The 24,964-nt window shown below is 55.1% G+C and overlaps 2 protein-coding genes across 2 annotated transcripts in view; one reads left to right on the forward strand and one right to left on the reverse strand.

Annotated features, from left to right (window-relative positions):
• The window catches only part of EML1 (EMAP like 1), a 669,910-nt gene that overhangs the window by 305,165 nt on the left and 339,781 nt on the right, over positions 1–24,964 (forward strand). The window lies entirely within an intron of this gene.
• SLC25A29 (solute carrier family 25 member 29) lies at positions 6,237–17,837 on the reverse strand. The gene is made up of 4 exons (XM_049769880.1): positions 17,591–17,837; positions 11,040–11,083; positions 7,323–7,406; positions 6,237–7,121 (listed from the first exon to the last, which is right to left on the reverse strand). Exons 1-4 carry the CDS (start codon positions 17,622–17,624, stop codon positions 6,378–6,380), a joined length of 906 nt encoding a protein of 301 aa, XP_049625837.1. The 5' UTR covers positions 17,625–17,837; the 3' UTR covers positions 6,237–6,377.

Here is a 24,964-nt window from a genome sequence, read left to right on the forward strand (position 1 = left end):
AGGCAATGCATGGATATTTGAGTACTTCCTCCATGCACTGAATTCCTCAAGAGCAAAGAGCAGGCAGCCCAAGCTAAGGAACTACCTCAGAGGACCCGAGCCAGGCTGGGATGAGGTGGGGGGGGGGCAGGGTATGGGTTCAAGCTATTTGCCCCCATGTGCACCCTCAGGTGTAAGGTGTGGGCCAGTGGGTCCCCCATCAGGGAACCTGGCTTAGGCTGGCGGCTCCCATCAGCGGCCAGAACTTAGTGTCAGCTGCTAAACAGATCCTGAATGGCAGATGGGTGGTTCAATGGTGACAAGCCTGTACTCAGTGAGTACTTTACCTCTTCCATGTGGCGCTCACGGTTTTTGGATTGTGCTTCAAGTTCGCTGTGAGACTCCAGAGACCAGTCCACGGTGCCACGGCACGGCTGTGTGGCTTCGTGCTGTGTGGTCGGTGGACTGCCTGGGGGACCTGCAAACCCGCTCACTCATAGCAGAGAATTACTTTCCAAGCTGCCTGGGACATTGTCGGCTCAGAGATGTCACCCTGTCTGTGTCTCTTCTAGCCAGCGCTCGTCTTCAGAGGCCCATGCAGGAGGTCTGGAGACGCGCAGACAGCCGCCAATGGCTCTCGGGAACTTCGAAGTGCCTTTGAATCACACTGAAACATTGAACTCCAGACACTTACTCATTTGTTTAGAATCTCTTCTCATGAGGACCTGGCTAAGCCGAGTTCTTCCCAAGGCCCTGGCTGCTCTCTGGCCGGGCCAGGCTCAATTTTATCTGGCAGAGTGTAGCTTTCATGGAGGCTGCTTCTGAGTTCAATGTCCCAGTGCTGGGCAGCCAGAGCAGACCTGAACTGGAGAGGAGGGATGTAGGGGGAGGTGGGGGAACCCTTGTCCTCAGTGCCTTGGTCCTGGGGGTGGAGAGGTGTCCTCAACCTCTGCCAATCTTTCCTATCTTTCTTGGTGTCTTCCTTCTCTGAATATATGCAGCCTTTGCCTCTGAGAGCAGGTGGTTGGAACAAACCAACAGTTCCAGACTTGGGGTGTCAAATCATTCACTTGAGACACCATCCAGACCTGCTGTGCTTGTGGTTTTGTTCTGTTTTGCAGCATTTTCTGAAGATAGGATGGACTTAAAAAGTGTCATGGTGTCTAGGCCAAGATTTGGTTTTGTGGGCTTGTCGGATAGGTCTGAGTCATACCCATAGACAGGTTTCTTTACATCTGGCCTCACCCTTGCATGTCTCCGGTGTTTGTACGTTTACACTTCCAAGGTGTTTTTTTCTATTTTGGAGTTCTTTGCCCCATCTCTACCAGTTTTTGGTAGTGGGGTCAGACTATTTGTATGAAAACTTGCCTCAGAGTGACACGCCCCAGGGTACCATGGCCTCACAGGCTTGTCTTGTGCCGGGCCTGGTTTTGAGTGAAGCACACGGGGCTTTTCTCTGCTTTCTCTGGGCGGTCTCCACCCAGCATGCCCAGGGCCCAGGGGAATAGAACTGTGTCCTGGCTGTGCTGATGGGGACCCACTGCTCCCCACTCTTGCCTAGTCCCTGTGGAGCACTGGGAAAAGTCAGTCAGCTTCTTCTTGCCTTTTCTCCTGTCCGGTCTGGGAGGAGCCGGGACCCCACATTGCTTCCACCAACGATCTACATGAGCTTGGGCAGCCTGGGTCCTCACCCCAGGTCACTGCTCCATCACTGAGGGATTCCATGCCACTCAGCCTCTCATGCCCCTTAGGGTGTCATCCCTGAATCTGTCATGGGTTCCCGCACCTGAAGCCCAAGGTCACGGAGTCCCCTTCTGCGGCTGCACGAACCACTGTGACCATAGACACTCCCCGTGGCCGTGGCACCATGTGCACCGCCTGCAGTGCTTCCAGGAGCCGCCCTGTAACGGGCACCTTTGCATCTGTTTTAGGGGAAGGGAATCAGCAAGAATCTTGATTTCTACAGTGCCTGGACCCATTGGTGCCAGGCCAAATGGTCCTCACGGGGTGTTCTCTTTGTATTTATTTATTTGGCTGATAACTTCTGCAGGGCCCAGTGGAGGACTCAGCAGTGTCTCATGTACATCTTTTTCCCTTCAATGTTCTGTTACCATTTCTGGAATTGTCATTGGTTTTTTCTTAGCTCATAGGTCATAGACACAGAACTATTCTAGTATTTAAAGCACCCACATCCGATGGCTTTTGCACCCAGAAACATTTAATGATACTCAGTTTGAAGCACCCAGCATGTGTAACATGGCTCTATAAAATATAATAAATGCATCATGTTAAGCTTTTTAATGCTTGTGATTCTGGTTTGTACCTTGGCTCTAGCACTTCCCAGAGTGGCATTGTCAGCTACTGGTCCCTGGCTGTTGTGGGGGGTGCCGTTCCTTGGCCTCAGAAGTGCTTCTTTTAAACCCTCATGTTAGGCTGGAGTGGTGGCACAGCAGTAGGGCATTTGCTTTGCATGCAGCTGACCTAGGATGGACGTTGGTTCTATTCCCCGGTGTCCCATATGCTCCCCGGGTCCATATGGGTCACCGGGTGTGGCCCAAAAACCAAAAAAAAAAAACCCCACAAGCCTGTCCCTTTCTCTGGGCCTGTGAGGGTTAAGGCCTGATACTGCTGAAAGTTTGGGGATGGGTGGCAGGATGGTGCCAGGCGTTCAGGGGCAGATTCTCCGGCTTCCAAAATGTGTCCCCACTCCTCCCGCCTGGTCCCCCACACCTAACTGCCACTGAGTTCAGGACTTGGTGTTTGGGACCGCACGGCTCCCCCTGCTTATCTCTCCCAGTCTCTTATTCACAGGACCCCCACCCCCACTCGGATGCCACAGCATGCACTGGCGGGATCACACAGCCTAACAGCTGCTGCCGGGGTGGATCTGGCAGCCACGACGCACGCACAGGTGTGTAAGTGAGTGGGGGAGAACCGGCCTGGCCAGGCACCCCCCTCCTTGTGTCACTGAGATGCCAGGCTCTCAAGTTCCCCAGGGACTGGGGGGGTAGGATCCCTGAGCCCTGTCCAGGCCTTTCCTAGTCCCCCATAGCTAAGTCCCCTGCCCGCAGCTGCTGCCTCCTACTTAGGGCTCCACAGGGAGAGCCCTCAGTAGGACTTTGGAGCAGCAGGAATTCCCCGGGAGTCTCAGGCTTGGTTTTCTGGGGCCATAGGCTTACTTTGGCTCTGTGCTCAGAAATCTTTCCTGGCGTTGCTCAGGAGATCCTTTGGGATGCTCGTGACCCTCCTTGCTGTGCCATCACTCTGGCCCCAAGTCCTAGATTTTCTGGCTGTGTGGAGGTACTGGATGGACTGGGGGGTGGTGCAGGTTGTGTAAAGAACTGGCCTCCTGGGTGCTGAGCCCCACCCCCATGCTTCCCTCAGATGACTGTCATGAGGCAGATCTGTCCTTCATGTTCCTGATAACAGAGCCCAGCTTGGTTGCCTTGCAGGCCGAGTGATTGGAGGGAGGCTCCAAGGGCCAAGGGGGATGCAGTGAGACATATACTTGTAGGAGCACTGTGTGCACCATGTGCACAGTCCCCCAAACCTGACGCCCACTTCTGGTTGGTCCTCGACCCCCACATTCCTGCTGACCTTGGCATAGTTCCGAGGCATGTCACAACCTGCGTCACCCGGGCCTTAACCTTTCCTCTAATACTTCCGGACACAGCTCTGCCCTCCTCCCTACACATCACCCACACCCCTTCCCTCATCTCCCTGCTTGCTCCCTCATACCTCTCAATAACTACTCTTCTTCCTCCCTGTCCCTTTTGCCCATCCCTTACTCCTTCCCCCCCCTTATCGTCCTCTCCCTCATTCTCTGTCCTTCGGGCTTCACTCACCTTCACCCCTCATCTCTACCGTGTCCATCTGCCCATCACGTTCCTCACCTGTCATGTATGCACGCAAGCGCACACACACACACACACACACACACATGCTGGAACACAACAGCACCATGGGGAGGGTGTTTGCCTTGCATGCAGCCTACTGGCATCCTATCCTCTGAACCTGCCAGGAGTGATTCCTGAGCGAAGAACCAGGAGTAACCCTTGAGCACCACTGGGTGTGGCCAAAAACAACAAAATCAGACACACACATCTCTGAACGTCACAAACCAGTAAGGGACAGGGTGCAGCTCAGGCTGCCTTATCCCCCCATCCCTGCCCTATCCCATGTACATGGTCTGTGCATGCACCTTTGCCCCTCTTCATCAGGAAAAGGGGAGGTAGTTCAGGGGCTTCTCCAGGAGCCCCAGCTGCTGACTTGCTCCCCTCACAGGCCAGATCTGGGGCCACAACCAACCCAGCTGCAGAGTCAGACACAAGGACACTGACTCACTCAGTTCCCACCTTGCTGTTTCTGAGTTCTGCAAGCAGCGGCTGCTCCCCAAGGCCCAGATTTCTTTCCAGCACCCAGAGATTAAAGGGATGAAGGTTGGAGCAGCCTCTGAACACCGCTGGGTGTATCCCCCAAAATAGAAGGAACGGGTAGGGCGTTTCCAATCAGCCCTTGCACTGCTGGGGTACCCAAGGGAGTACAGAGTGACCCCGTGCCTGGGTCTCACCTGAACCACCATCCAGGTCAATATAGTGCTGGTAGAGCCCCAGGCCCCATGTCACTGGGGTGCTTCTAGTTAAGCGCTCATTGGATGGAGGCCGAAGCTAGAGCACAACAGCACTTGCCTTGACTCAAGTTTGATCCCTGATGTCCCATAGATTCCCCTGAGCCCCACCAAGAGTGATCCTGAGCACTGCTGGGTGTGGGCCCAAAACAATTTTTTGTTGTTGTTCACAGCCGGCAGTGCTCAGGGGTTACTCCTGGCTCTACACTCAGAAATCACTCCTGGCTCAAGGGGACCATATGGGATGCTGAGGATCGAACCCCATCCCTACTGGGTCAGTTGTGTGCAAGGCAAATGCCCTACCACTGTATTATCACTCCAGCCCCCCCCTTTTTTTTCTAAAACAGCTGTTGAAGGACATTGGTGTCCCTAAGAAAAGAGGTGTGGACAGGAACGGAGGGTTGAAGCCCAACATGGCTGTTGTGCCCATCCACACCCTGCGACTGGCAGTGAAGTTGGGGATCCTCACATATGCCAGACTCCTGGGTAGACCTGCAGGTGATGCAGGCACTTGCGTTCATGGTCATCTGGTTCATGGTCACCACACTTGGGCCTCCAGCTTCTTTTGGGCCTTGTCTTGGGAAATTAGAGATGCCTTAGATGTTACCCTCTGGGGCTGGGAGTTAAGCCATGTGAGGAGCACCAGATTAGTGATTGGAAACTTGCTTAGGCCAGGAGGGTAAGAACAAGGGTAGATGTCCCTTCAGGCCAAGGTTGGCCGCTGCCTCCTTCAGGAAGCACTCCTGGTTGTGTAGCTTTGTAAGGACTCATTTCTGGACAGTGCAGGGGCCTTTCATTTTTTTTTTTTTTTTTTTTTTTTTTTTTTTTTTTTTGTGGTTTTTGGGTCACACCCGGCAGTGCTCAGGGGTTTTTCCTGGCTCCAGGCTCAGAAATTGCTCCTGGCATGCGCGGGGGACCATGTGGGATGCCGGGATTCGAACCGATGACCTTCTGCATGAAAGGTAAATGCCTTACCTCCATGCTATCTCTCCGGCCCCCATTTTTTTTTTTTAAAGGGGCCTTTCTACGGGTCACTCAGACCTTCACTCCCAACTACAACAGGTACAACATTCACTCATCCCTACTCTCTGACCCCTCTCTTCTGCCAGCTCCATTCGACAAGTGAAGCAGCCAAGGGTTACTTGGAGGGGAGGGACTCTGGGAGCTTGCCCAGAGCCCCTGCCGGCACAGGGCTGCAAACCCATCCCTCGTGAGGGCATAGACACTAAGGCCCGTGCGCTTTACAAAACAAGACTTTATTTCTTGGGCACTTGGGTAGAGGCCTCCCAGATGGATTGGGTGGATTCCGCAGTTAGGAGAGTGGGGAGGATCAGCGCCAGTGTGGACAGAAGTGGAGGCTGCTCCAGTGATCACCTCGCACCCACAGACCCATCTGCTGGGGGTCGGGCCAGAGCCCCAGGAAATCACCGGCTTACTCCCATCTCTCAGGCAGGCAGGCAGGGAGCAGCAGCAGCATGGGGCTTCCCAGGAGCGCCAGATTGGGGACGTTGAGGCCAGGAGGAGGCCCCATCACTGGGACAAGCGGCCGAGAGATGCAGGATCCGGGAGTCCTCCAGACCCCAAAGATCCAAGGGCCATGCGGGCCGTGCCCAGGAGCTGCAGTGCCAGGACCGGCAGCAGGGAACCGCACCAGACATAGTCTCTGAACCCCGACACTGAACTGGACGAGGCGGGCCTTGTGGGGGGCCGATGTGCTGGAGCGAGGCCGCTGGAGAAGGTGCTGGGGACCCCTCCCCACCCCTGCGCTCATTCACAAGCTAGACCTCTGCGTCAGTGCAGGCGCCGGGGAGGCCGTCTCGCCGTCGGGCCCCGCACTGTCGGGCCCGCGCGCGTATGACAGCACCACGGTGACCGTGGCGAAGGTGGCCGCGTTGACGGGGAAGGCCCGCAGCAGCGTGGACGTGAGGCCACGGGTGAAGACGCGCCAGCCCTCGGCCTCGTACGACTGGCGCGCGCAGTCCAGCAGCCCGCGATAGCGCGGGGCGGCCCGCAGCCCGTCGGCCTGCAGGCGCGACTTGAGCACGTCCAGCGGGTAGGTGGAGAGCCAGGACAGGATGCCCGCGGAGCCGCCCGCCAGCAGCAGCTTGGCCAGGAGCAGCGGCTCGCCCGGCTCGCAGCGCAGCGCGCGCACCAGCACGTCGTAGGAGAGAAAATAGACGCCGAAGCTGGGCGTCTCCCGCAGCAGCGTGGCCACCATGCCGCGGTTGACGCCCCGCACGCCCTCCTGCCGGTAGATGTGTGCCAGGCAGTGCAGGGAGCCACGGTAGCGCCGCGCAGGGCCCGCGTCCTGCAGCTGCAGCCGCGTCTTGGCCAGCTCCATGGGGCAGCACACCACGCACTGGATGGCGCCAGCGGCCGCGCCTGCCACGAACTGATTGAGCGGGGAGTCTCGGCCCAGGGCGCGCAGCGTGTTGCCCTGGACCCCGAACACCAGCGCGTTGATGAACGTGAGCCCCAGGAGCGGGGAGCCTAGGCCCTTGTATAGGCCCAGCACCTGCGGGGAAAGGGGCACAGGGGGTGTGTGTGTGTCGCTCTGTGTGTGCGCGCACGTGCATGTGTCTGTCTTTGTGTGTGTGTCTGTGTACACGCATGTACACGGGGAGAGGGGCACAGGGGCATATGTATGTCTTTGTATGTGTGTATGTTGGGGGGCACCGTGCCTCGTCCTCCCCGGCTGCCCCTCACTTCTACTCACACTCTCCTGCCGGATGATGGTCTGGAAGCAGTGTAGGGTCCCCCGATACTGAGGCTTCTCTGGGTTCTGTACCTGGAGCCGGACCTACAGGAAGGGTGAGTGAAATGGGGGTTCCTTGCAGAGAAGGGGGGCTCTTAAACTCTCTTTGTTCTTTGTTCTTTGTTTTGGGCTTTTACCTGGAGATGCTCAGGAGTTAGTTACTCCTAGCTCTGTGCTCAGGAATTACTCTTGGTGGTGTTCAGGGAACTCTATGGGATGCTGAGATTGAACCCATGCCTGGGTGGGCCTTGTGCAAGGCAAACGCCCTCCCCGCTGTGCTACGTATGGCTTTGGCCTGACCTGAGTCTTCGGGCAATAAGGAACCAGAAAGGGTTCTGTGGCCGCCCAGTCTTAGGAACATCAGAGATTTCACTAGTGTCTGACTTCACTCTGCTGTCACTCAGGCCCCGTGGTTGTATGACTTGTAACTAAATTTCAGAGTTGTCATAGGAAGCCAATGTGACTCCCATAAATGTGTCCATGTCTTAAGAATGACATGTATGGGCCGGAGAGATAGCATGGAGGTAAGGCGTTTGCCTCTCATGCAGGAGGTCATCGGTTCGAATCCCGGCGTCCCATATATGGTCCTCCCGTGCCTGCCAGGAGCAATTTCTGAGCCTGGAGCCAGGAATAACCCCTGAGCACTGCCGGGTGTGACCCAAAAACCACAAAAAAAAAAAAAAAGAATGACATGTATAAATAGAAAATAAAAAGATCTTTAGTTTTCTTATAATCTTGTAAAATTATTTTTGTTTGTTTTTGTTTTTTGGGGTCACATTCAGCAGTGCTCAGGGGTTACACCTGGGTTCAGAAATTGCTCCTGGAAGGGTCTGGGGACCATATGGGATGCTGGAAATTGAACCACCATCATCAGTCCTGGGTCTGAGTGTGCAAGGCAAATGCCCTACCACTGTGCTATCTCTCCGGGCCCTAATCTTGTAAGCTTTAAAGATAAAATTGAAACCATAGGACATTGAGAAATCTTGAGCAAATGCCCGCCCTTTCTGACATCTTAGAAAGGATGATTTTACTTTACTTTTATTTATTTTTTGGTTTTTGGGTCACACCCGGCAGCGCTGAGGGGTTCCTCCTGGCTCTACACTCAAAAAGCACTGCTGGGGCCAGAGAGATAGCATGGAGGTAGGGCATTTGCCTTGCATGCATAAGGGCAGTGGTTCAAATCCTGGCATCCCATATGGTCCCCCAAACCTGCCAGGAGTGACCCAGAAACTAACAAAAACACACATACACACACACAAAAAAAAAATTTTGAGTGGCTGGAGGGATAGAACAGTGGGGATGGCGCTTGTCTCACATGCAGTTGACCCTGGTTCTATCCCTGGCATCCCAAAAGGGCCTCTGAACCCTGCTAGGAGTGATCCCTGAGTGCAGAGCCAGGAGTAGGCTCTGAGCACTGCTGGGTGTGATCAAAACAAACAAACAAACAAAAACAAAGAATCTTGAGTCAGAAAGAGAGCTCAGTATACTGAGCAAGTTTTTTGGTATGATTTTTGTTTATTTTTTGTTTGTTTTGTGGCCACACCTGGCAACACTCGAAGCTTACTCCTAGCAGTGCTCAGGGGACCCTATGGAGTGTCAAGCATCAAAACCAAGTTGGCCACATGCTTAGTTCAGAACCTGAATTCAAGGGATTTGGGGGGAGGTCCACATCTGACAGTGCTCTGGAGACAATATGGGATGCTGAGAATCGAACCTGGGTTGGCCACATGCATTGCAAGTGCCCTTCCCACTGTTCTATCAGTCTAGCCCCTAAATTCAAGTTTTGATCCTGGCATCGAACCCTGGCACCACATAGTTCTTCCCAGCACCCAAGAAATGACCTTCAAGCAAAACAGGGCATGGCCCAAAAAATCTTTTGAGTAGCCGTAAAACTTTTTCTCTTTATTTTGGTTTGGGGGCCATACCCAGCAGTGCTCAGAGCTCATTCCTGATTCTGCACTCAGGGATCCCTCCTGGTGGGGCTCTGCATGGGTCTGACCCCTTGATTCAGAAGTTTGTTTGTTTTGGGCCACACCCCAGGTTGCTCAGGGGTTATTCTTGGCAGCTTGAGGGACCCTATGGGATGCCAAGGATAGAACCTGGGTTAGCTGTGTGCAAGACAAACGCCCTATTCCCTGTGCTACCGCTCCAGCCCCAGAACACGGGACTTTCTTTCTGGCCCAGAGGCAGATCCAGACCGGAAGGAGCTGGGATCACTGTGGTGTCCTGGGCCGCAAAAGGTCTGGAAGTCTGTGGGGAGGATCGTGAGAGCTGCCATCTGGGAGCTGGAGGCGTATGGGTGTTTCACAGCACAGGAAGTTGGAGAGTTGGGAGGGCTTTGCTTTGTTGGCCTTGGACATGGGTCCGAGGCAGAAAGGAATCACCCTGCACCCACTGCCCTGCCTTGCTTCCTCTTAGGAGAATATCCTGCTATGTACATGCATGTATGTATTGGCACATGTGCATGTGCATGTGCAGGGCAGGTACTGAGGGCTGAGCCAGCCCTGGTCCTCAGAAACCAGTTCCAGGCAGAAAGGGGTTCAGTGACTTGTGTGCACTGACCAAGGTTGCTGCTGGATGGGCCCATGGGTCCAGTGTGGGGTGGGGGCGACAGTGAAGGCTGAGCTAGGTTTGCTCCATTTGCATTTGAATATCTCTACTTGGGGCAGAGCTATAGCCCAGTGGGGAGGGTGTTTGCCTTGCACACAGCTTACCCAAGTTTGATTCCTGGCATCCCATGTGGTCCCTTGAGCACCACCAGAAATGATTCCTGAGCTGAACCAGGAGTAACCTCTGGGTTACTTCAAATGAAAGCCTCAGCCTTTTTTTGTTTTGTTTTTGTTTTTGGACAAACCTGGCTATGCTCAGGAGGTTACTCCTGGCTCTACACTCAGAAGTCGCTCCTGGCAGGCACGGAGGACCATGTGGGATGCCGGGATTTGAACCAATGCCGGTCCTGGGTCAGCAACTTGCAAGACAAATGCTCTACCACTGTGCTATCTCTCTGGCCAAGCTTTTAGGTAGGTTTGTCTGAAAGCCAGGCTGGGACTGGGGGACTCTCGGGAACATGATTCCAGGGGAGACTCTTATACCCCAAGGACTGCAGAGGGGCTGGCAAAGGTCAAGACACCAGGACCATGTGCTCGACATCTTTTTGGGGTGTGTATGGTTTTTTTTTGGGGGGGTCACACCTGGCAGTGCTCAGGAGTTACTCCTAGCTCTGCGCTCAGAAATCGCTCCTGGCTTGGGGACCATATGGGACACTGGGGATTGAGCTCAAGTTCATTCCAGGTCGTCCACACGCAAGGCAAACTCCCTACCGCTTATGCTATCACTCTGGCCCCTATGCACTCCGGCATCTGATGGAAACCAGGAACCAGAAATCAGGCAGGACTCAGTCCAGGTTCTCCAAGGTGGGGGAATAGGAACAGGGGAGCAGCCGGCCTCAACCTTGAGGGTGACTTCAGCCTGTGACCCCCAAGTCAGGCACAGCATTGGGAGATACCACCAGACTGCAGAACTGCTCCCACCTCTCCCTGAGGGACAGACGAGGTAGCCAGAAGCCTACATCACAGACATGCATTTCCTCAAAACCAGTTCAAAGGCATAGTGGGATGGTAGACCAAGCACCTCTTGGACCCTGAGGAGCACTGTGAAGGATCAGACCTGAGCACTCACCTTGACCGTGTCAAAGGGGTGTCCCACCAGCACGCCGGCCACACCTGTAGGAAGAAGGGGGGTTTGGGAAACCAGCATCCACACACCCTATCCTCTGAGCTTCGTGTGACTGAGGAGCAGATGTGTGGGTCCCTCCCTGTGAGGGGGTCTCCCCATGGCCCAGCCTGCAGGCCTCAAGGAGTGCCTCCCCGCAACCCCGCACACGTCCACCTCACAGGCACTGGCTGAAGGCTCCTGCCCTGCTTTAAGCCACCTAGAGCCTGGGAGTGGGGGTGGTGTTGGGGCAGCCCAGAGCTATGACCCCAGGTCTGGGCTGGCCCCCTCAACCCGGACAGACCAGGCTTGGCCTGACCCCCTCTCACGGAGTCTCAGGCTCCCACATTCTGGAAACAGGATGGTTGGTTCCCTGATTCCACCTTCCTCAGGAGCCACAGGCACCTGGACTAGATAGAAATAAGATATAAGGGGCCCGGAGAGATAGCAGCGGTGTTTGCCTTGCAAGCAGCCGATCCAGGACCTAAGGTTGGTTCGAATCCCAGTGTCCCATATGGTCCCCCGTGCCTGCCAGGAGCTATTTCTGAGCAGACAGCCACAGCCAGGAGTCACCCCTGAGCACCGCCGGGTGTGGCCCAAAAACCAAAAACCAAAAGAAAAAAAAAAAGAAAGAAAGAAATAAGATATGAGAGGTATAATAATAAGATAATAGATATAGGGGCCGGGAAGGTGGCGCTAGAGGTAAGGTGTCTGCCTTGCAAGCGCTAGCGTAGGACGGACCTCGGTTCGATTCCCGGTGTCCCATATGGTCCCCCAAGCCAGGGGCGATTTCTGAGTGCATAGCCAGGAGTAACCCCTGAGCGTCAAACGGGTGTGGCCCAAAAAAAAAAAAAAAAAAAAAGATAATAGATATAAATAATCACTCTGGGCCAGAGTGATTTGCACAGCAGTAGGGTGTTTGCCTAGCACTGAATGACCTGGGACACACCCGGGTTTGATCCCTAGCATCTGTATAGTCCCTCGAGCCTGCCAGGAGGAACTCTGAAAGCAAAGCAGGAGTAACCCCTGAGTGTCGCTGGGTGTGGCCCAAAAAAAAACAAAAATAAAAAAGGTAGTTGCTGGGGGAATAGGGAGTGCTGCCCCTGGAAGCTTCTTGGAAGGTCATGGTGTGTGTGTGTGTGTGTGTGTGTGTGTGTGTGTGTGTGTGTGTGTGTGTGTGTGTGTGTGTGTGTGTGTGTGTGTGTGTGTGTGAGATAACCATAGAATGTCTATGTCCTGGCGTGTGTGTGTGTGTGTGTGTGTGTGTGTGTGTGTGTGTGTGTGATAACCATAGAATGTCTATGTCCTGGCGTGTGTGTGTGTGTGTGTGTGTGTGTGTGTGTGTGTGTGTGTGTGTGATAACCATAGAATGTCTATGTCCTGGGGCCAGAGAGATAGCATGGGGGTAAGGCATTTGCCTTGCATGCAGAAGGACGGTGGTTCGTATCCTGGCATCCCATATGGTCCCCTGAGCCTGCCAGGTGCGGTTTCTGAGCATAGAGCCAGGAGTAACTCCTGAGCGCTGCTGGGTATGACACAAAAACCCAAAAAAACAAAAAAATGTCCATGTCCCGCCACTGCCCATTGTCCGATCGCCCCCAGGGACAGACGAGGAAACTGAGGCAGTCTGGGGTTCTATGGGGAATCATTCCATGGGCTTTTCCCAGCCCTTTTCCTCAACTCACAGGGAGACAAAGACCCTGTGAAATGCAGCTTCCTGACAGGCTGTGCTTTGGGATACACATGGAGTAGCCCCCCCCCCTTTTTTTTTTAAATCCCCTGACAGTGCTCAGGGGGTTATTCTCAGGAATCACTCCTGGCAGGCCTGGGGGACCATGTGGGATGCCAGGGATCAAACCTGGGTCAGTTGCAAGTAAGGGAGACACCCTCCCTGCTGTGCTATGGCTCCAGCCAAACTTGTCTCAGAAACCCGTTTTCACGCCTCTGCTCACTGGTTCTCTGGGGGTTCAGGAAACTGACATTTTCAGGAACAAGACCTGGCCCTGTGTGTCTCCCCTGTACCCCTGCCAGGGGTAACCCAGGAAGGGCCAGTCAAGTGTGGGAACATGTCCTGGAGGGAAAGCAGGCCTCATCCCTGATAGCCTCTAGCATAGGGAGGCCAAGTCTTGCCTCCCTGAACCCCCTTCCTTACCCCAAGGGGGTGTGAGGCCACCAGTCCCCAAAGCCTGTAAGCACTGAGTCAGGGTGCCTGTTGCCCTCTAGAAGCTGCTCAGGGACTCTCTCCCTAACCCTTTAGACACCTGGAATCACTGGACTGACACAGGGGATCTGAGGGGCCACAGGGTGATGAACCGCTCTCACCATACAGGGTCCTCAGTCCTTTTTCTTTTTGGAGGCAATATCCGGTAATGCTGAGGGGTCACTCCTGTCCAGTTGGGATAGTACCAGGGAGCGAAGCTGGGTGGACTGTGTAAAAGGCAAGTGCCTTCTCTGCCGCACTATTGCTCCGGCCCTTTGTTTTCTAGCTTGGGGCCACACGTGGGGGTGCTTAAGGCTGACTCCTGGCTCTGTGCTCAGGGATCATTCCAGACGGAACTCTATATGTGGTGCCAGGAATCAAACTCCTGGGTCAGCCATGTGCAAAGCAAACTCCCTCTCCACTGTGCTGTCACTTGCTCTGACACCCTCTGCACCTTGTCCTACTCATGCTAGTGGCACACAGAGCCCAGGAGCATACAGGGTCAGATCTGGACTGCCTCCCTCCACCCCCCCCCCAGGGGGAGTAGATATCCTGATGCTGTCAACCAAGGACCATAGCCCGCCTCTTCAGAACACATGATTCACCTTCAGCTATTCAGGGTCAAGGTGCTGCCTCCCTGCCCAAGTGCCCCTGCAGGATTAGGGCTCTGCTCAGCATGGGTGAGACCCTGGGTAGGGTCCCCAGTTTGACTAAAAATGGGAGGGCTGGGGCTGCTGAGTGATAGCACAGTGGGCTAATCTTGCACGGGTCAATTTGGGACAGAGCCTGGTTTGATCCCCAGTATCCTATATGGTCCCCAGAGCCTGCCAGGAGCGATTTCTGAGTGCAAAGCCAGAAATAACCCCTGAGTGCTGCTGGGTGTGGCCCAAAAACAAACAACAAACAAACAAATCATTAAAATAAAAAATAAACCATATGTTCCTGAGCCTACCAGGAGAGACTTCTGAGCACCGATGGGTGTGGCCCAAAAACAAACAAACAAAACAAAAAAAAAAATAAAATGGGAGGGCTGAAGTGATACTGCAGCGGGGAGGATGTTTACCTTGCACAGGATGACCCAGTGCCGATCTTTAACATCCCATAGGGTCTCTCCCAAGTCCACCAGGAGTGATTTCTGAGCACAGAGCCAGGAGTAATCAATCCCCAAGCACTGTCAGATATGGCCCAAAAACAAACAAAAAACAAAAAAAAAGGGGGGGAGGAATACAGGAAATAAACAAATAAACAAAAGGTTGACATTGGGAGATACAGATACAGATACCACCCCTGCCATGACATGTCCCCAGAGCGAGCTGGGAATAGTGCCCATAGCAAGATATGCACCAAAACTTAAAAAAAAAAGTTAGTTAAGGGCAGGAGAGATAGCATGGAGGTAAGGTGTTTGCCTTGTATGCAGAAGGACAGTGGTTCGAATCCCAGCATCCCATGTGGTCCCCAAGCCTGCCAGGAGGTGTTTTGGGTTACACTCTGGCTCTCAGGGGTTACTCCTGGCTCTTCGCTCAGAAATTGCTCCTGGATCCAAAGACCATATGGGATGCTGGGATTCAAACAACCGCTTTTCCTGGGTTGGCTGCATGCAAGGCAATTGCCCTACCGCTGTGCTATCCTTCCAGCCCATCAGGAGCTATTTCTTTCTTTCCTTTTTTTTTGTTTTTTGTTTTTGGGCCACACCCAGCAGTGCTCAGGGGTTACTCCTGACTCTATGCTCAGAAATCGCTCCTGGCAGGCTCGAGGGACCATATAGGATGCTGGGATTTGAACTATCGTCCTTTCTGCAGGCAGGGCAAACGCCTTACCTCCATGCCCCAGGAGTGATTTCTGAGCCCAAAGCCAGGAGTAACCCCTGAGTGCCGCCAGGTGTGGCCCAAAAACCAAAAAAAAAAAAAAAAACCTGAAAAACTATAAAAAGCCAGAGATAGTACAATAGGGACGGCCCATGCCTTGCACAAAGCTGACCCAGCTTTGATATCCGGCACCTCATAGGGTTCCCCTGAGCCCTACCAGGAATGATCTGATCGCTGAGTACAGAGCCAGGAGTTGGCCCTCAGCATTGCCAAGTGTAGTAGCTCCAAACCAAACAAAAGTCATAAAAACGTTTACAATGACTCAGAGGTACTGGCAGAACCTCCTTAATGGGGCTCCCAGGCCTTGAAGCTTGGGTCTGATGGAATCAGGCAAGATGTTGGGAGGTGGGGGAGGGCAAGGCAAAAGCAGAATCAGAATTCCCCCCTCCCGGAAGACGTGTCAGTGGGGGTGCCGCACAGCAGGGACTTCAGCCTGGTGTCCTGTCCCTGAATCCTCCCTCACCTGAAGCTTTACTGAGATCTCTGGGGAACCTGCCCTTCTGATTACCCAGGATTACATGGAAGTCCTTCCTCTTCCTCATCCTGGGGTAGGACCCCAACTCTGGGAAGGAGGATGAAGAGGGCATCTCACATGGGGGCCCAGTTCCAATGGGAACCAGAATGGGAGGGCTCACCTGGGGGACCAGGACCCCTGTAGTATGGAGGGTTCAGGCCCCTTGGGAACCACCAAGCTGGCTTCTTTAGAAGGGAGGTGGATGGGTCTTGTACTAACCAGCATGCCTCCCAGCTGACACTGAAGGTGGAGAAGATGGCTCTGGGCCATGAATCATTCTAACTGTTTTGGGACCACACCCGGCGGTACTGAGTTGACTCCTGTGTGCTCAGTGATCACTCCTGGTGGTGTCTGAGAACCACATTGGGGGTGGTGGTGGATGGAACTCAGGTGGTTCAGGTGGAAGGGCAGCACCCTCCCCACTGTTCTACCTCTGAACCAGGGAGAACTTCTCCAACGATTTGAGGAAAGCCCCAGGGGCGGAACTGGGGCCCACCTGGAAGAAGCTATGGAGCACCACAGCACCAAACCACACCCCGGGTCCCCACCAGCCCTCTTCGTTCGTGCCAGAGGAGGGAGCGGCAGGGCCAGGCACGAATTTAAATTCAACGCTGCTGGCGAGAATTCGGCACGCCTCCTCCTCCACCTCCTTCTCCTTCTCCTCCAGCTTCCCTCCGGATAGCAGCTCGCACACCAGCCCCGCCGGCAGATCGCGAGGGTTGGTTGGGGCAGGCGCGGAAGTAAAGGGAGGCGAAGAAGCAGCCCACGTCAGCGCCAGGGCGAGCCAAAGGCCTTCCCGGCTGTCAGCTCCCTGGAGCGGGCTCAGCCTGGGGGCCTGGCGCACGCAGAAAGAAGGAAAGACCTGTTGCGCGCCTCAACTTCCCCCAAGGTGGAAAATAAAAAACCAGGCTCCACGGAGCAGCTGTTAGCTCAGGCTGGGCGGAGGAGTGGGGGGATCCCGGTCCAGCGTGGCCAGCCTGTCCTCAGCGAAGTGCCTTCCCTTGGGTGCCACGTGCAATGAGCCCAGCGCCACGGCGGGGTCCAGCCGCGCACCCAAGAACGCGCGCGCAAAGGGGCGCGTGCCAAGGCGCATCTAGTCCCCCAGGCCCTAGTGCGCCCCAGCCCGGCTCGCTGGGGTTGGGGGGGCTGGGGTTGGTCCTCGGGGTGGCTTCCGCCGGGCCCAGATGGCGGAGACGTGGGGAGGGGTGGGACCCAACGCAAACTTCTGAGGTTCAGGGAGCACTGCGCCCCGGGCGCAACGTCTGTCTGGCCAGCATCACCTGCACCCCAAATCTCTCCTGCACCCCAGATTCTCTCGCCCCGGGCACAACGTCTGTCTGGCCAGCATCACCTGCACCCCACATCTCTCTCTCTCTCTCTCTCTCTCTCTCTCTCTCTCTCTCTCTCTCTCTCTCTCTCACACACACACACACACACACACACACACACACACACACACACATTTGGGGCCCAGCTCCTCAGTCTCAGTGGGGTGACCTGTGATTCCAGGATTTGGGGGCTGCTGAGCTTGGGCAAGTTTAATGGACATGAATGTCCCCCCCTCTCTCCAGCACCCCAGATCCCCCAGATCTCTCTCCCTCTCCCCCTCTCTCTCATACACACATTGGGGGCCCAGCTCCTCAGACTCAGTGGGGTGACTTGTGATTCCAGGATTTGGAGGCTGCTCAGCTTGGACAAGTTTAATAGAAATGAATGTTCTCTCTCTCTCCCTCCTTCCTTCCCTCCCTCCCTCCCTCTCTCTCTTGAAGGTGAAAAAGGCACCTTCCCTCTCTCCCTCCCTCCTTCGTGGAGGTCAGATCCCACCCCAAGCCAGGAGAGGAGCGGCCGGGAGCACCCGACGGTGCTCCAGGGCGCCTGACTTGGGGATCCCCCACCACCCGGTGCCACGCACCTCCCTGGCCCCTCCAAGCCTCCTTACCCCCGGCGCATCCAGCTAAGAAGTCGAGTGCCATGGCCGGGTCCCCCGAGCAGCTGCCCGGGACGTCCTCCTCGTCCTCCTCCCTCTCTCCGGGTCCCCCGTTGCACGAGGACCCTCCAAGGCGGGCAGGGCTAGGACTCAGCCGGGCCACCAGCTCGGGCCGCAGGCAGGCTGGGGAGGTGGTGGTGGTGAGGGAGACGGCGGCGGCGGGGCAGCAGCAGCAGCAGCTCGGCGAGGGCGAAGGCGAAGGCGAAGGCGAAGGCGAAACCTCGGGGCCCCGGCGCGTAGCCCTCGCGGTCCGCGATTCGCTGTGTCCTCGCCGCCGCCGCTGCCGCCGCCAGAAGTCTCCCAGGCCCGGCCGTGCGCCCCGCCCCTAGTGGGCGTGGCTATACGAAAAGCCAATGGCGAGGCGAGGCGCGGACAACGCCCGGGGGGCCTGCGCGGCGCCGCCGTGTCTCATTGGCTGAGCGCGCCGGCGCGGGGCGGGGCTTGGTGGATGGGCGGGGCGGCGGCGCTGACAAAGACTGAGCTTGGTGCGCCCGCCCGCGCCAACTCGCTGCTCCTGGTGCGTGCAGGGCCTGTAGGCGCGGGGTACAGGGTGCTAGGTATGGGATGCGGGAAAGTCCCCGTCTGCGGACCTCGGAGCCTCTGCGTCCTCGCGGGGACCTCGGAACCCTGCGGGATGCAATTGATTGCGAGACACCCCACCGCACTCAGGGGCTGGAGCCGCGCTTCGGGCCTAAAGGATTGAACTTCGTTGCGGGCTTGGAGGGAAGGGCCCGAGCAGGCCTCGGGGCGCGTGGGTGAGCAAGGGAAGCTGCAGGGCCCGGGGTGCCTGCCGGCTTCTTTCTGGGGTGCAGAGGTGCTGAGGCCTAGGCTCAGGGTCAGGGGCGGTTGGGTCGGTCACCTTGAAGAAGCTGGGTGTGGGGGTGCCTCCTGCTTTGCTTGGGAAGAGTCGGGAACAGAGTCAGGGCCTGAGATTGGTAAGGTGCAGGGAGAGGGGCCGACCCGGTCCTCAGGGCCTCTCTCTGACCTGATTGTCACTAACCCCCACCCCTCCGGCCTGGCCAGTTTCTTGGGGCTGCAATCTTCACTTCTTCCCCCTGCTACTGTGGGTCTGTGGTGTCTCAAGACTGTTCTGAAGGTCTCTTGTCACTGGCTGGAGGGAAAGGTGAAACCTCCATCCGCAGTGACACTTTCCCTTTGTTCTCTTTAGGATCCATCATCTTCATCATCATGGTCTTTGGAGTCTGGCTTGGGAGGAGTGTGCGATGCCTCTAGCTCTCCCTCACCTTAGAACCTAAATCCAGCATTCACTAAAGCAGAAACCCAAACCCAGGCCGGCTGACTCTTAGTCCAGTGCTCGTGACGGGTGCTGGGCCCTGAACTGAGGGTCCGGAGGCCTGGGTTTGACTATCAACAGAATCTGGGAATGCAAGGGTCAGAGGAGCAGATCCCTAAAAGGAGAGGTGATTTGGGGGTAATGTGGGCAGCCAGTGTGGTCCAAGGACACCGTGGCTGCCTGGGTGTCCCCCAGAATCAGAAGCCTGGCAGCCACCCAGGAACTACAGTCACAGCCCATCTTGGTGTGGGACACTTCAGAGGAAAGTTTTTTTGGGTTTTGGGATTTGGGGGGGACACACCGCCAGTGCTTAGGGGTTACTCCTGGCTCTGAGCTCAGGAATCACTCCTGGCAGTTCTCAGGCATTATATGGAATACTGGGGATGGAAAGTACGTCTGCCATGAGCAAACCAAGTGCCCTCTCCACTGTGTTCTCTCCCTTGTCCCAAGAGAGGAATGTCTGAGTCCCGCATTTGTTGTGGAGGGAATCACAGCTTCCTTGAACCATGGAGGTTCTGAAGAGAGGCTGACACAGAAAATCCCTTTGGGGAGCCTGGAGAGCTAGCACAGCAGTGTTTGCCATGCAAGCAGCCAATCCAGGACCAAAGGTGGTTGGTTCGACTCCCAGTGTCCCATATGATCTCCTGTGCCTGCCAGGAGCTATTTCTGAGCAGACAGCCAGAAGTAACCACTGAGACTGCCGGGTATGGCCCAAAAAACAAAAAAAAAAAAAAAATACCTTTGGGGGGATTCTATTTGGGGGGCCTGTGGATGGTGAAAGGTCAGCAGTGAGAATTTGTTTCCTTCACCCCAATTCTGTTTTTTGGGTTTTGGGCCACATTCAGCAGTGCTCAGGGATCATTCCTGACTCTGCATTCAGAAACTACTCCTGGATGGGGCCAGAGAGATAGCACAGCAGTAGGGCATTTGCCTTGCACGCGGCCAACTCTGGGCGAACTCTCGGCATCCCATATGGTCCCCCAAGCCAGGAGCGATTTCTGAGTGCAGAACCAGGAGTAACCCCTGAGCATCACCAGGTGTGGCCCAAAAAACAAACAGAGAGAGAAAGAGAGAAGAGAGAGAGATTACTTCTGGCAAGCTCTGGGGATCATATGGGATGTTGGGGATTGAATATGAGTCAGCCACAAATAAGGCAAATATCCTAACAATGTTTTCTCTCTCTGACCCCTTTTATTTCAATTCTTTTTTTTTTTAACCTCGATTCTTTTTTCTTTCTTCACCCCTCGCTGCACTGTACTACTGTACTAGTTGTGTCTAGTGATCTGAGACAGCATGGGGAGGCCCTGGAGCTTCAGATCATCCTCTCAAACTCTGGACTGGATCCTGTCACTTAGAACAAGATTTGTGCCCGGAGACCTTGGCTTCTTGGTATATAGAATATGCTCAGTAAGTGCACTAAACGGCCAGAGCTGTGCGCAGCCCTCTCAGCTCTCACTTCCAGTTGCACCTTCCCTGTGGCCAAGTTGGGGAATGAGAGGAGCAGGAGGAGTTGGTAGAAGGTACTAGGCGAACACTTGGCCCAGCTGTATTTGTATAATTGGTATCAGAAGTGTTGGTACTCATATGCCCCTGGTTCCTGCAGAGCCCTACAACTTTCCCTCAAGGTAGGGTCCCCCTTGATCCCAGCAGGGGTGCATAGCTAGTCAGAGCCCCAAGGTGGGGTCCTGGCTGTGAGTTTCCACTTTGAGCAGTTGCCTGGGTGCTAAGTCTCGAAGTGGGGGAGGCTGGGGAAAATGCAGATTCCCAGTCCAGAGATAGAGGAAGGGTTGGATGGAGTTTGTGGGTGTGAAGTCCTGGTGCTAGCTCCAAGCTCTGTATAGGAAAAGCTCCCAAGCACCACTAGGTATAGCCCTAAAAGGAAAGCAGAAAGAAGGGGGCTGGAGTGAGAGCACAGCGGGAAGGGTGTTTTCCTTGTACATGGCCAACCCTGGTTTGATCCCTGGCATCCCATAGGGTTCCCCAGCACTGTCAGGAATGATTTCAGAGTTCAGAGCCAGGAGTAACCTTGAGCATCTCCAGGTACGGCCTGAAAACAAAAAGAAAAAAGAAAAAAAAATGATTCAGAAGTGGGAATTGCTCTAGACCTTAGCAATAGGGTCCCCAGGGGTTCACTAACTCGTTGGAGAAGGACCCCACCTCACAAAGGGCTCCAGGTCCTGAGAAGTCCTTCTAGGTGCTGATGGCACTGCCAGGAAATAGGGGTACATGGGTGCGACAAGGACTGCGATGTAAGAAGGTGCAGGACAAGTCCCAGGTACAGCCAGTACAGCCAATCACAGCCTCCAACCAGACAGCCCTGAGTTGCCCCGAGCTTACAAGCTTGCCGCTGTGGTATGGAATGCTGAGGCTGGGACACCCCCTTGGGCACTGTCCTTGAGGTTGTTTCCCGTTGTCCTGACTGGAGGTGGTGAAACTCAAGATGTGAAGATTATAAATAGTTACAGCACAACCCCTCAGGGTAAAAATAGAGTCAAGGGGCTGGCCCAGCCGCCCCTGGCCCAGAAAGCAAAAAGAGCATTGTTCCCCACAGACAGGACAAGAGGACTGGCTGGGGAGCCTGTGGGAGCCCCAGTGTGTGCTTAGAGAACCCCGGATTCTGCACGGGCCTGTACGGCTGAGGACAGCTGGGGGACAGGATGTCAAGTTTGGGAGGCAGGTAAGATGGATTAGAGGGATACAGTCCATGGAGGATTTGGGTCACTGAGCCAGACAGGCAGAGGGACAGTGAGAGGCCAGGGGACCCTCACTGGCAATTCTCACCTGTCTGTGCTGTGTCTCACAGGTCACCTTGTGACCATTAGCCCACCAGGCAGCACCATTGAATCTGTCCCGGCCTCCTGCTTCTGGTCAGTGGAGCAGGGCTGGTGCCCACTGCAGGGTCCCAGATCCAGTGAAGCGTGGTGCCATGAGAGAACCCTCAGAGGTGTTGGGCACTCCTGGTCACAGCCCTGGCCCTTAGAAGGGTCTCCCAGTGGAAAAGGGGGTTCTCAGGGTTGACTCCTGGCTCTGCTTAGGGAATCACTCCTGGTGGAGTCAGGAGACCATGTGGGGTGCTGGGAGTGAACCCCAACTGGGCCACTTTGTCATGTACCTAACCCCTGTAAAGTCTCTCCAGTTCGACGCATCCAACTTTTTTTTTTGGGGGGGGGTGTCACACCTGGTGATGCTCAGGGGCCTCTCCTGGCAATACAAGAAATAATGTGGGACGCTGGGATTGAACCCAGGTCAGCTGTATGCAAGACAAGCTCCCTCCCCACTGTGCTATCTCTTCAGCCCCCGCACACCACTTTTAGACAAAATAATTGGCTTAGAGTTGTCACCATATGAACTCATCAGCCAGCTCCAAAGACTCATTTTAGTCTTAGAGATGTAAGCCAGAAATTTTTTTTGAGGAAAGCTGAGTGATATCACAGCAGGAAGGGGGTGTTTGCCTTGCACATGGTGGCTGAACCAGGATCAATCCCCTTCATCCCATAGGGTCCCCTGAGCACCACCAGGAATAACCCCTGAATGCAAAGCCAGGAGTAACTCCTGAGTACTGCTGGATATGGTCCAAAAACAGAAAGAGATGTAAACCACACTGTGAGAATTTGTGGTTTCACAGCTGAAAACTGGGGTGTTCTCAGGAGGAAGGGGACTAAGTCTCCATCCTGTTGAAGCCTCAACTGCTGCACCCACACCTCACAGTCCCTGCCACAATAGTGACCCAAGTTCATGGCTTTCCCATGGATCTCTGTGGAGACACCAGACCAATGAAAACTGCAGGGATGCGGGTTTGGGGCTGAGAACTCTCGGTTCTTTTCCGAGCCAGGGATGGCAGCCACCTCCTACCCCTTGTCTCCTCACCCCTTCCCATTCCTCTGGAAGCCCCACAGCCACGGATATGTACCACAGCCACTGCCATGGAAATCACCGGCTCAGCTCCACAGACCCTGCAACTTCGTGTGGCTGAGGGATGCCTCTATGTTTTTCAATCCTGACAGTGCAGAGGGAGCACACCAAATTAGAAGGGAAAGTAGCAGCCCAGGAGCTCAACAGCAAAAGCTCAGGAAACTCTTGGACCATGACTTCGTGGCCCCATCGTGAGAGGGTAGAACAACTTACACACATTTTCTTTTACTCCCATTTATTATTTTTTTAATTAGTTCCATTACCAGTCACTTGTAAACAAGCAATAGGAAATAAATTATGTCATGCCTGCCATGGAGGCTTGTGGGGTTGGGTGAGACACTGGTGGAGAGAAGGTAGGTGGGATTGATGCTGGAACACGGAATACCAGAAACAACTGTTCACCGCAATGTTGTGAATCACGGTGTTTAAATACAGTAATAAAAAAAAGTTCGACACATAAAATCTGCAATGAGTATGGGATGAAGTGAGTCAAGCTGCTAAATTCGGGGTGTCACATGAGATGCCTTGATGGGTAATAATACACTCCTCAGCCAGGCCCAGGTGTCAGTGTGGACATTAGAGCCCAGCATTGGATTGGTGGTGGCGGTGGTGGTGGTGGTGGTGGTGGTGTGTCCCACGGAAGTCCCAGCTGTAGTTAATGGAGAGGAGTTTCCAGCACCCTCAGACACAGATGCTGCTTTGGGGGCTCCATCCCGTGGTCAGGGCCTGAACTAAATCTAAAGCCTTTTTTGGCAGGCCACACCTGCCAATGCTCGGGTTACTCCTTACTGCATTCAGATTGATTCCGGGCAGACTCGGGATCACATGGGGTTCTGTGGATCAACCTAGATTGACCACATGTAAGACCGCCAGTCCCTGCCTGCTAGATTCTAAGCTGAGGCCCTGTTCCTGCCTCACCCCCAGTCTATGCATCTTGGATCCCCTTGGAGAAGGGGCCCCAGAGACAAAGTTGCCTGCACCCCTCACAGGGGTGGGGCAGCTCTTAACCCTGGCTCTGTGCCATTCCCCCCCCCACCCCCCAGTCGCTGAATGCTGCATTGGGAGGTGGTGACCTCTCAAAGTCAAGCCAAGCACCTCCAGTGTGTTTAGGACAGCAGATTCTGCAGGTTGGAATGTGGGGCCAGAAGGTTCCATCTCCCCAACCCTCAGTGCCTGGAGTTGTCCTGGTCCAGGACCCCTGGTGGCCCATTTGCAATGCTGACGTGTTCCGGGGTCACCAGCAAGTGGGGGCGTGGCCATCCCGGCCTGCTCAGCTCTGGCTACGTGGCCTGGCCCAGGAAGGAAGCAGCAGCGTCCAGTGAGTATGGAGTGTCCGTCACTCTGCCCAAGCCTCCACCCTGCAGGGCACTGCCCAGGGGTCCTGCAGCTTTGCTCTGACGTGGGAAGAAGATGCATTTCAGGGTGTCCCGAGCCTTTCAGGGTCACTCAGTAGAAACCCCGTGGACCACGGTCACCCCCTTCCATTTCCCCTGCCCTGGGAGGCCCGGTTGGCAGTGATGCGACATCTGTCTCCCTCTAGGGGCAGGCGCTGGCACTGCTGGCACAGAGAGGGCAGGCACTGGGCACCTGGTTTCCCTGCCAGGCTCCAGGTGCTCCCTGCTGGCCTCTTCTCTGAGACACAGATTCCGGGTCACATTCCGGGTCACACTCCGAGCCCAAAGTCACAGTGGGCAGAGCTGGCCAGGCCCAGGGGTGTCGCCCAGGGGTGTCCTTGGAGCTCAACAACAAGCCCATGAGCCAGTGATCACTGGTAACCGATGGGTGCTTTCATGGCACAGTTGTCTGTCTGTCCACAGGTTGGTCACCACCAATGGCCATCCAGCCCACTACCCTCCTCTCTCGCTCCTCCCGTCCTGCTTCCTCCCTCGGTCCTCTCTACTTCCTTACTTCCTCTACCTTCCCTCCCTTCCTCCCTCCTTCTTTTTCCTTTGTTTCTTCCTTCCTTTCCTTTCCTCCCTCCCTCCCCCCTCCCTCACTTTCTTCCTTCCCTTTTCACCCTCCCTCCCTTCCCGTGTCTGTGGCATCAGGGCTGTGTGGTTGGGGTTCCACTGCTCTCCAGAAGCTGATGTTGGGGTCTGTGTGATGGAGGGGGAGTGAGT

Source organism: Suncus etruscus, chromosome 3, assembly GCF_024139225.1.
Source record: "Suncus etruscus isolate mSunEtr1 chromosome 3, mSunEtr1.pri.cur, whole genome shotgun sequence".
Classification (NCBI taxonomy): domain Eukaryota; kingdom Metazoa; phylum Chordata; class Mammalia; order Eulipotyphla; family Soricidae; genus Suncus; species Suncus etruscus.

What these genes read in the sequence shown, in the direction of transcription:
- SLC25A29 (XM_049769880.1), bottom strand. Translation starts at nt 17,624, where the DNA reads ATGGCACTCGACTTCTTAGCTGGATGCGCCGGGG. An exon ending in CTTAGCTGGATGCGCCGGGG is followed by an intron (nt 11,084 to 17,590) that starts GTAAGGAGGCTT and finishes TTCTTCCTACAG; the next exon opens with GTGTGGCCGGCGTGCTGGTG. An exon ending in CCATCATCCGGCAGGAGAGT is followed by an intron (nt 7,122 to 7,322) that starts GTGAGTAGAAGT and finishes CTTTCCCCGCAG; the next exon opens with GTGCTGGGCCTATACAAGGG.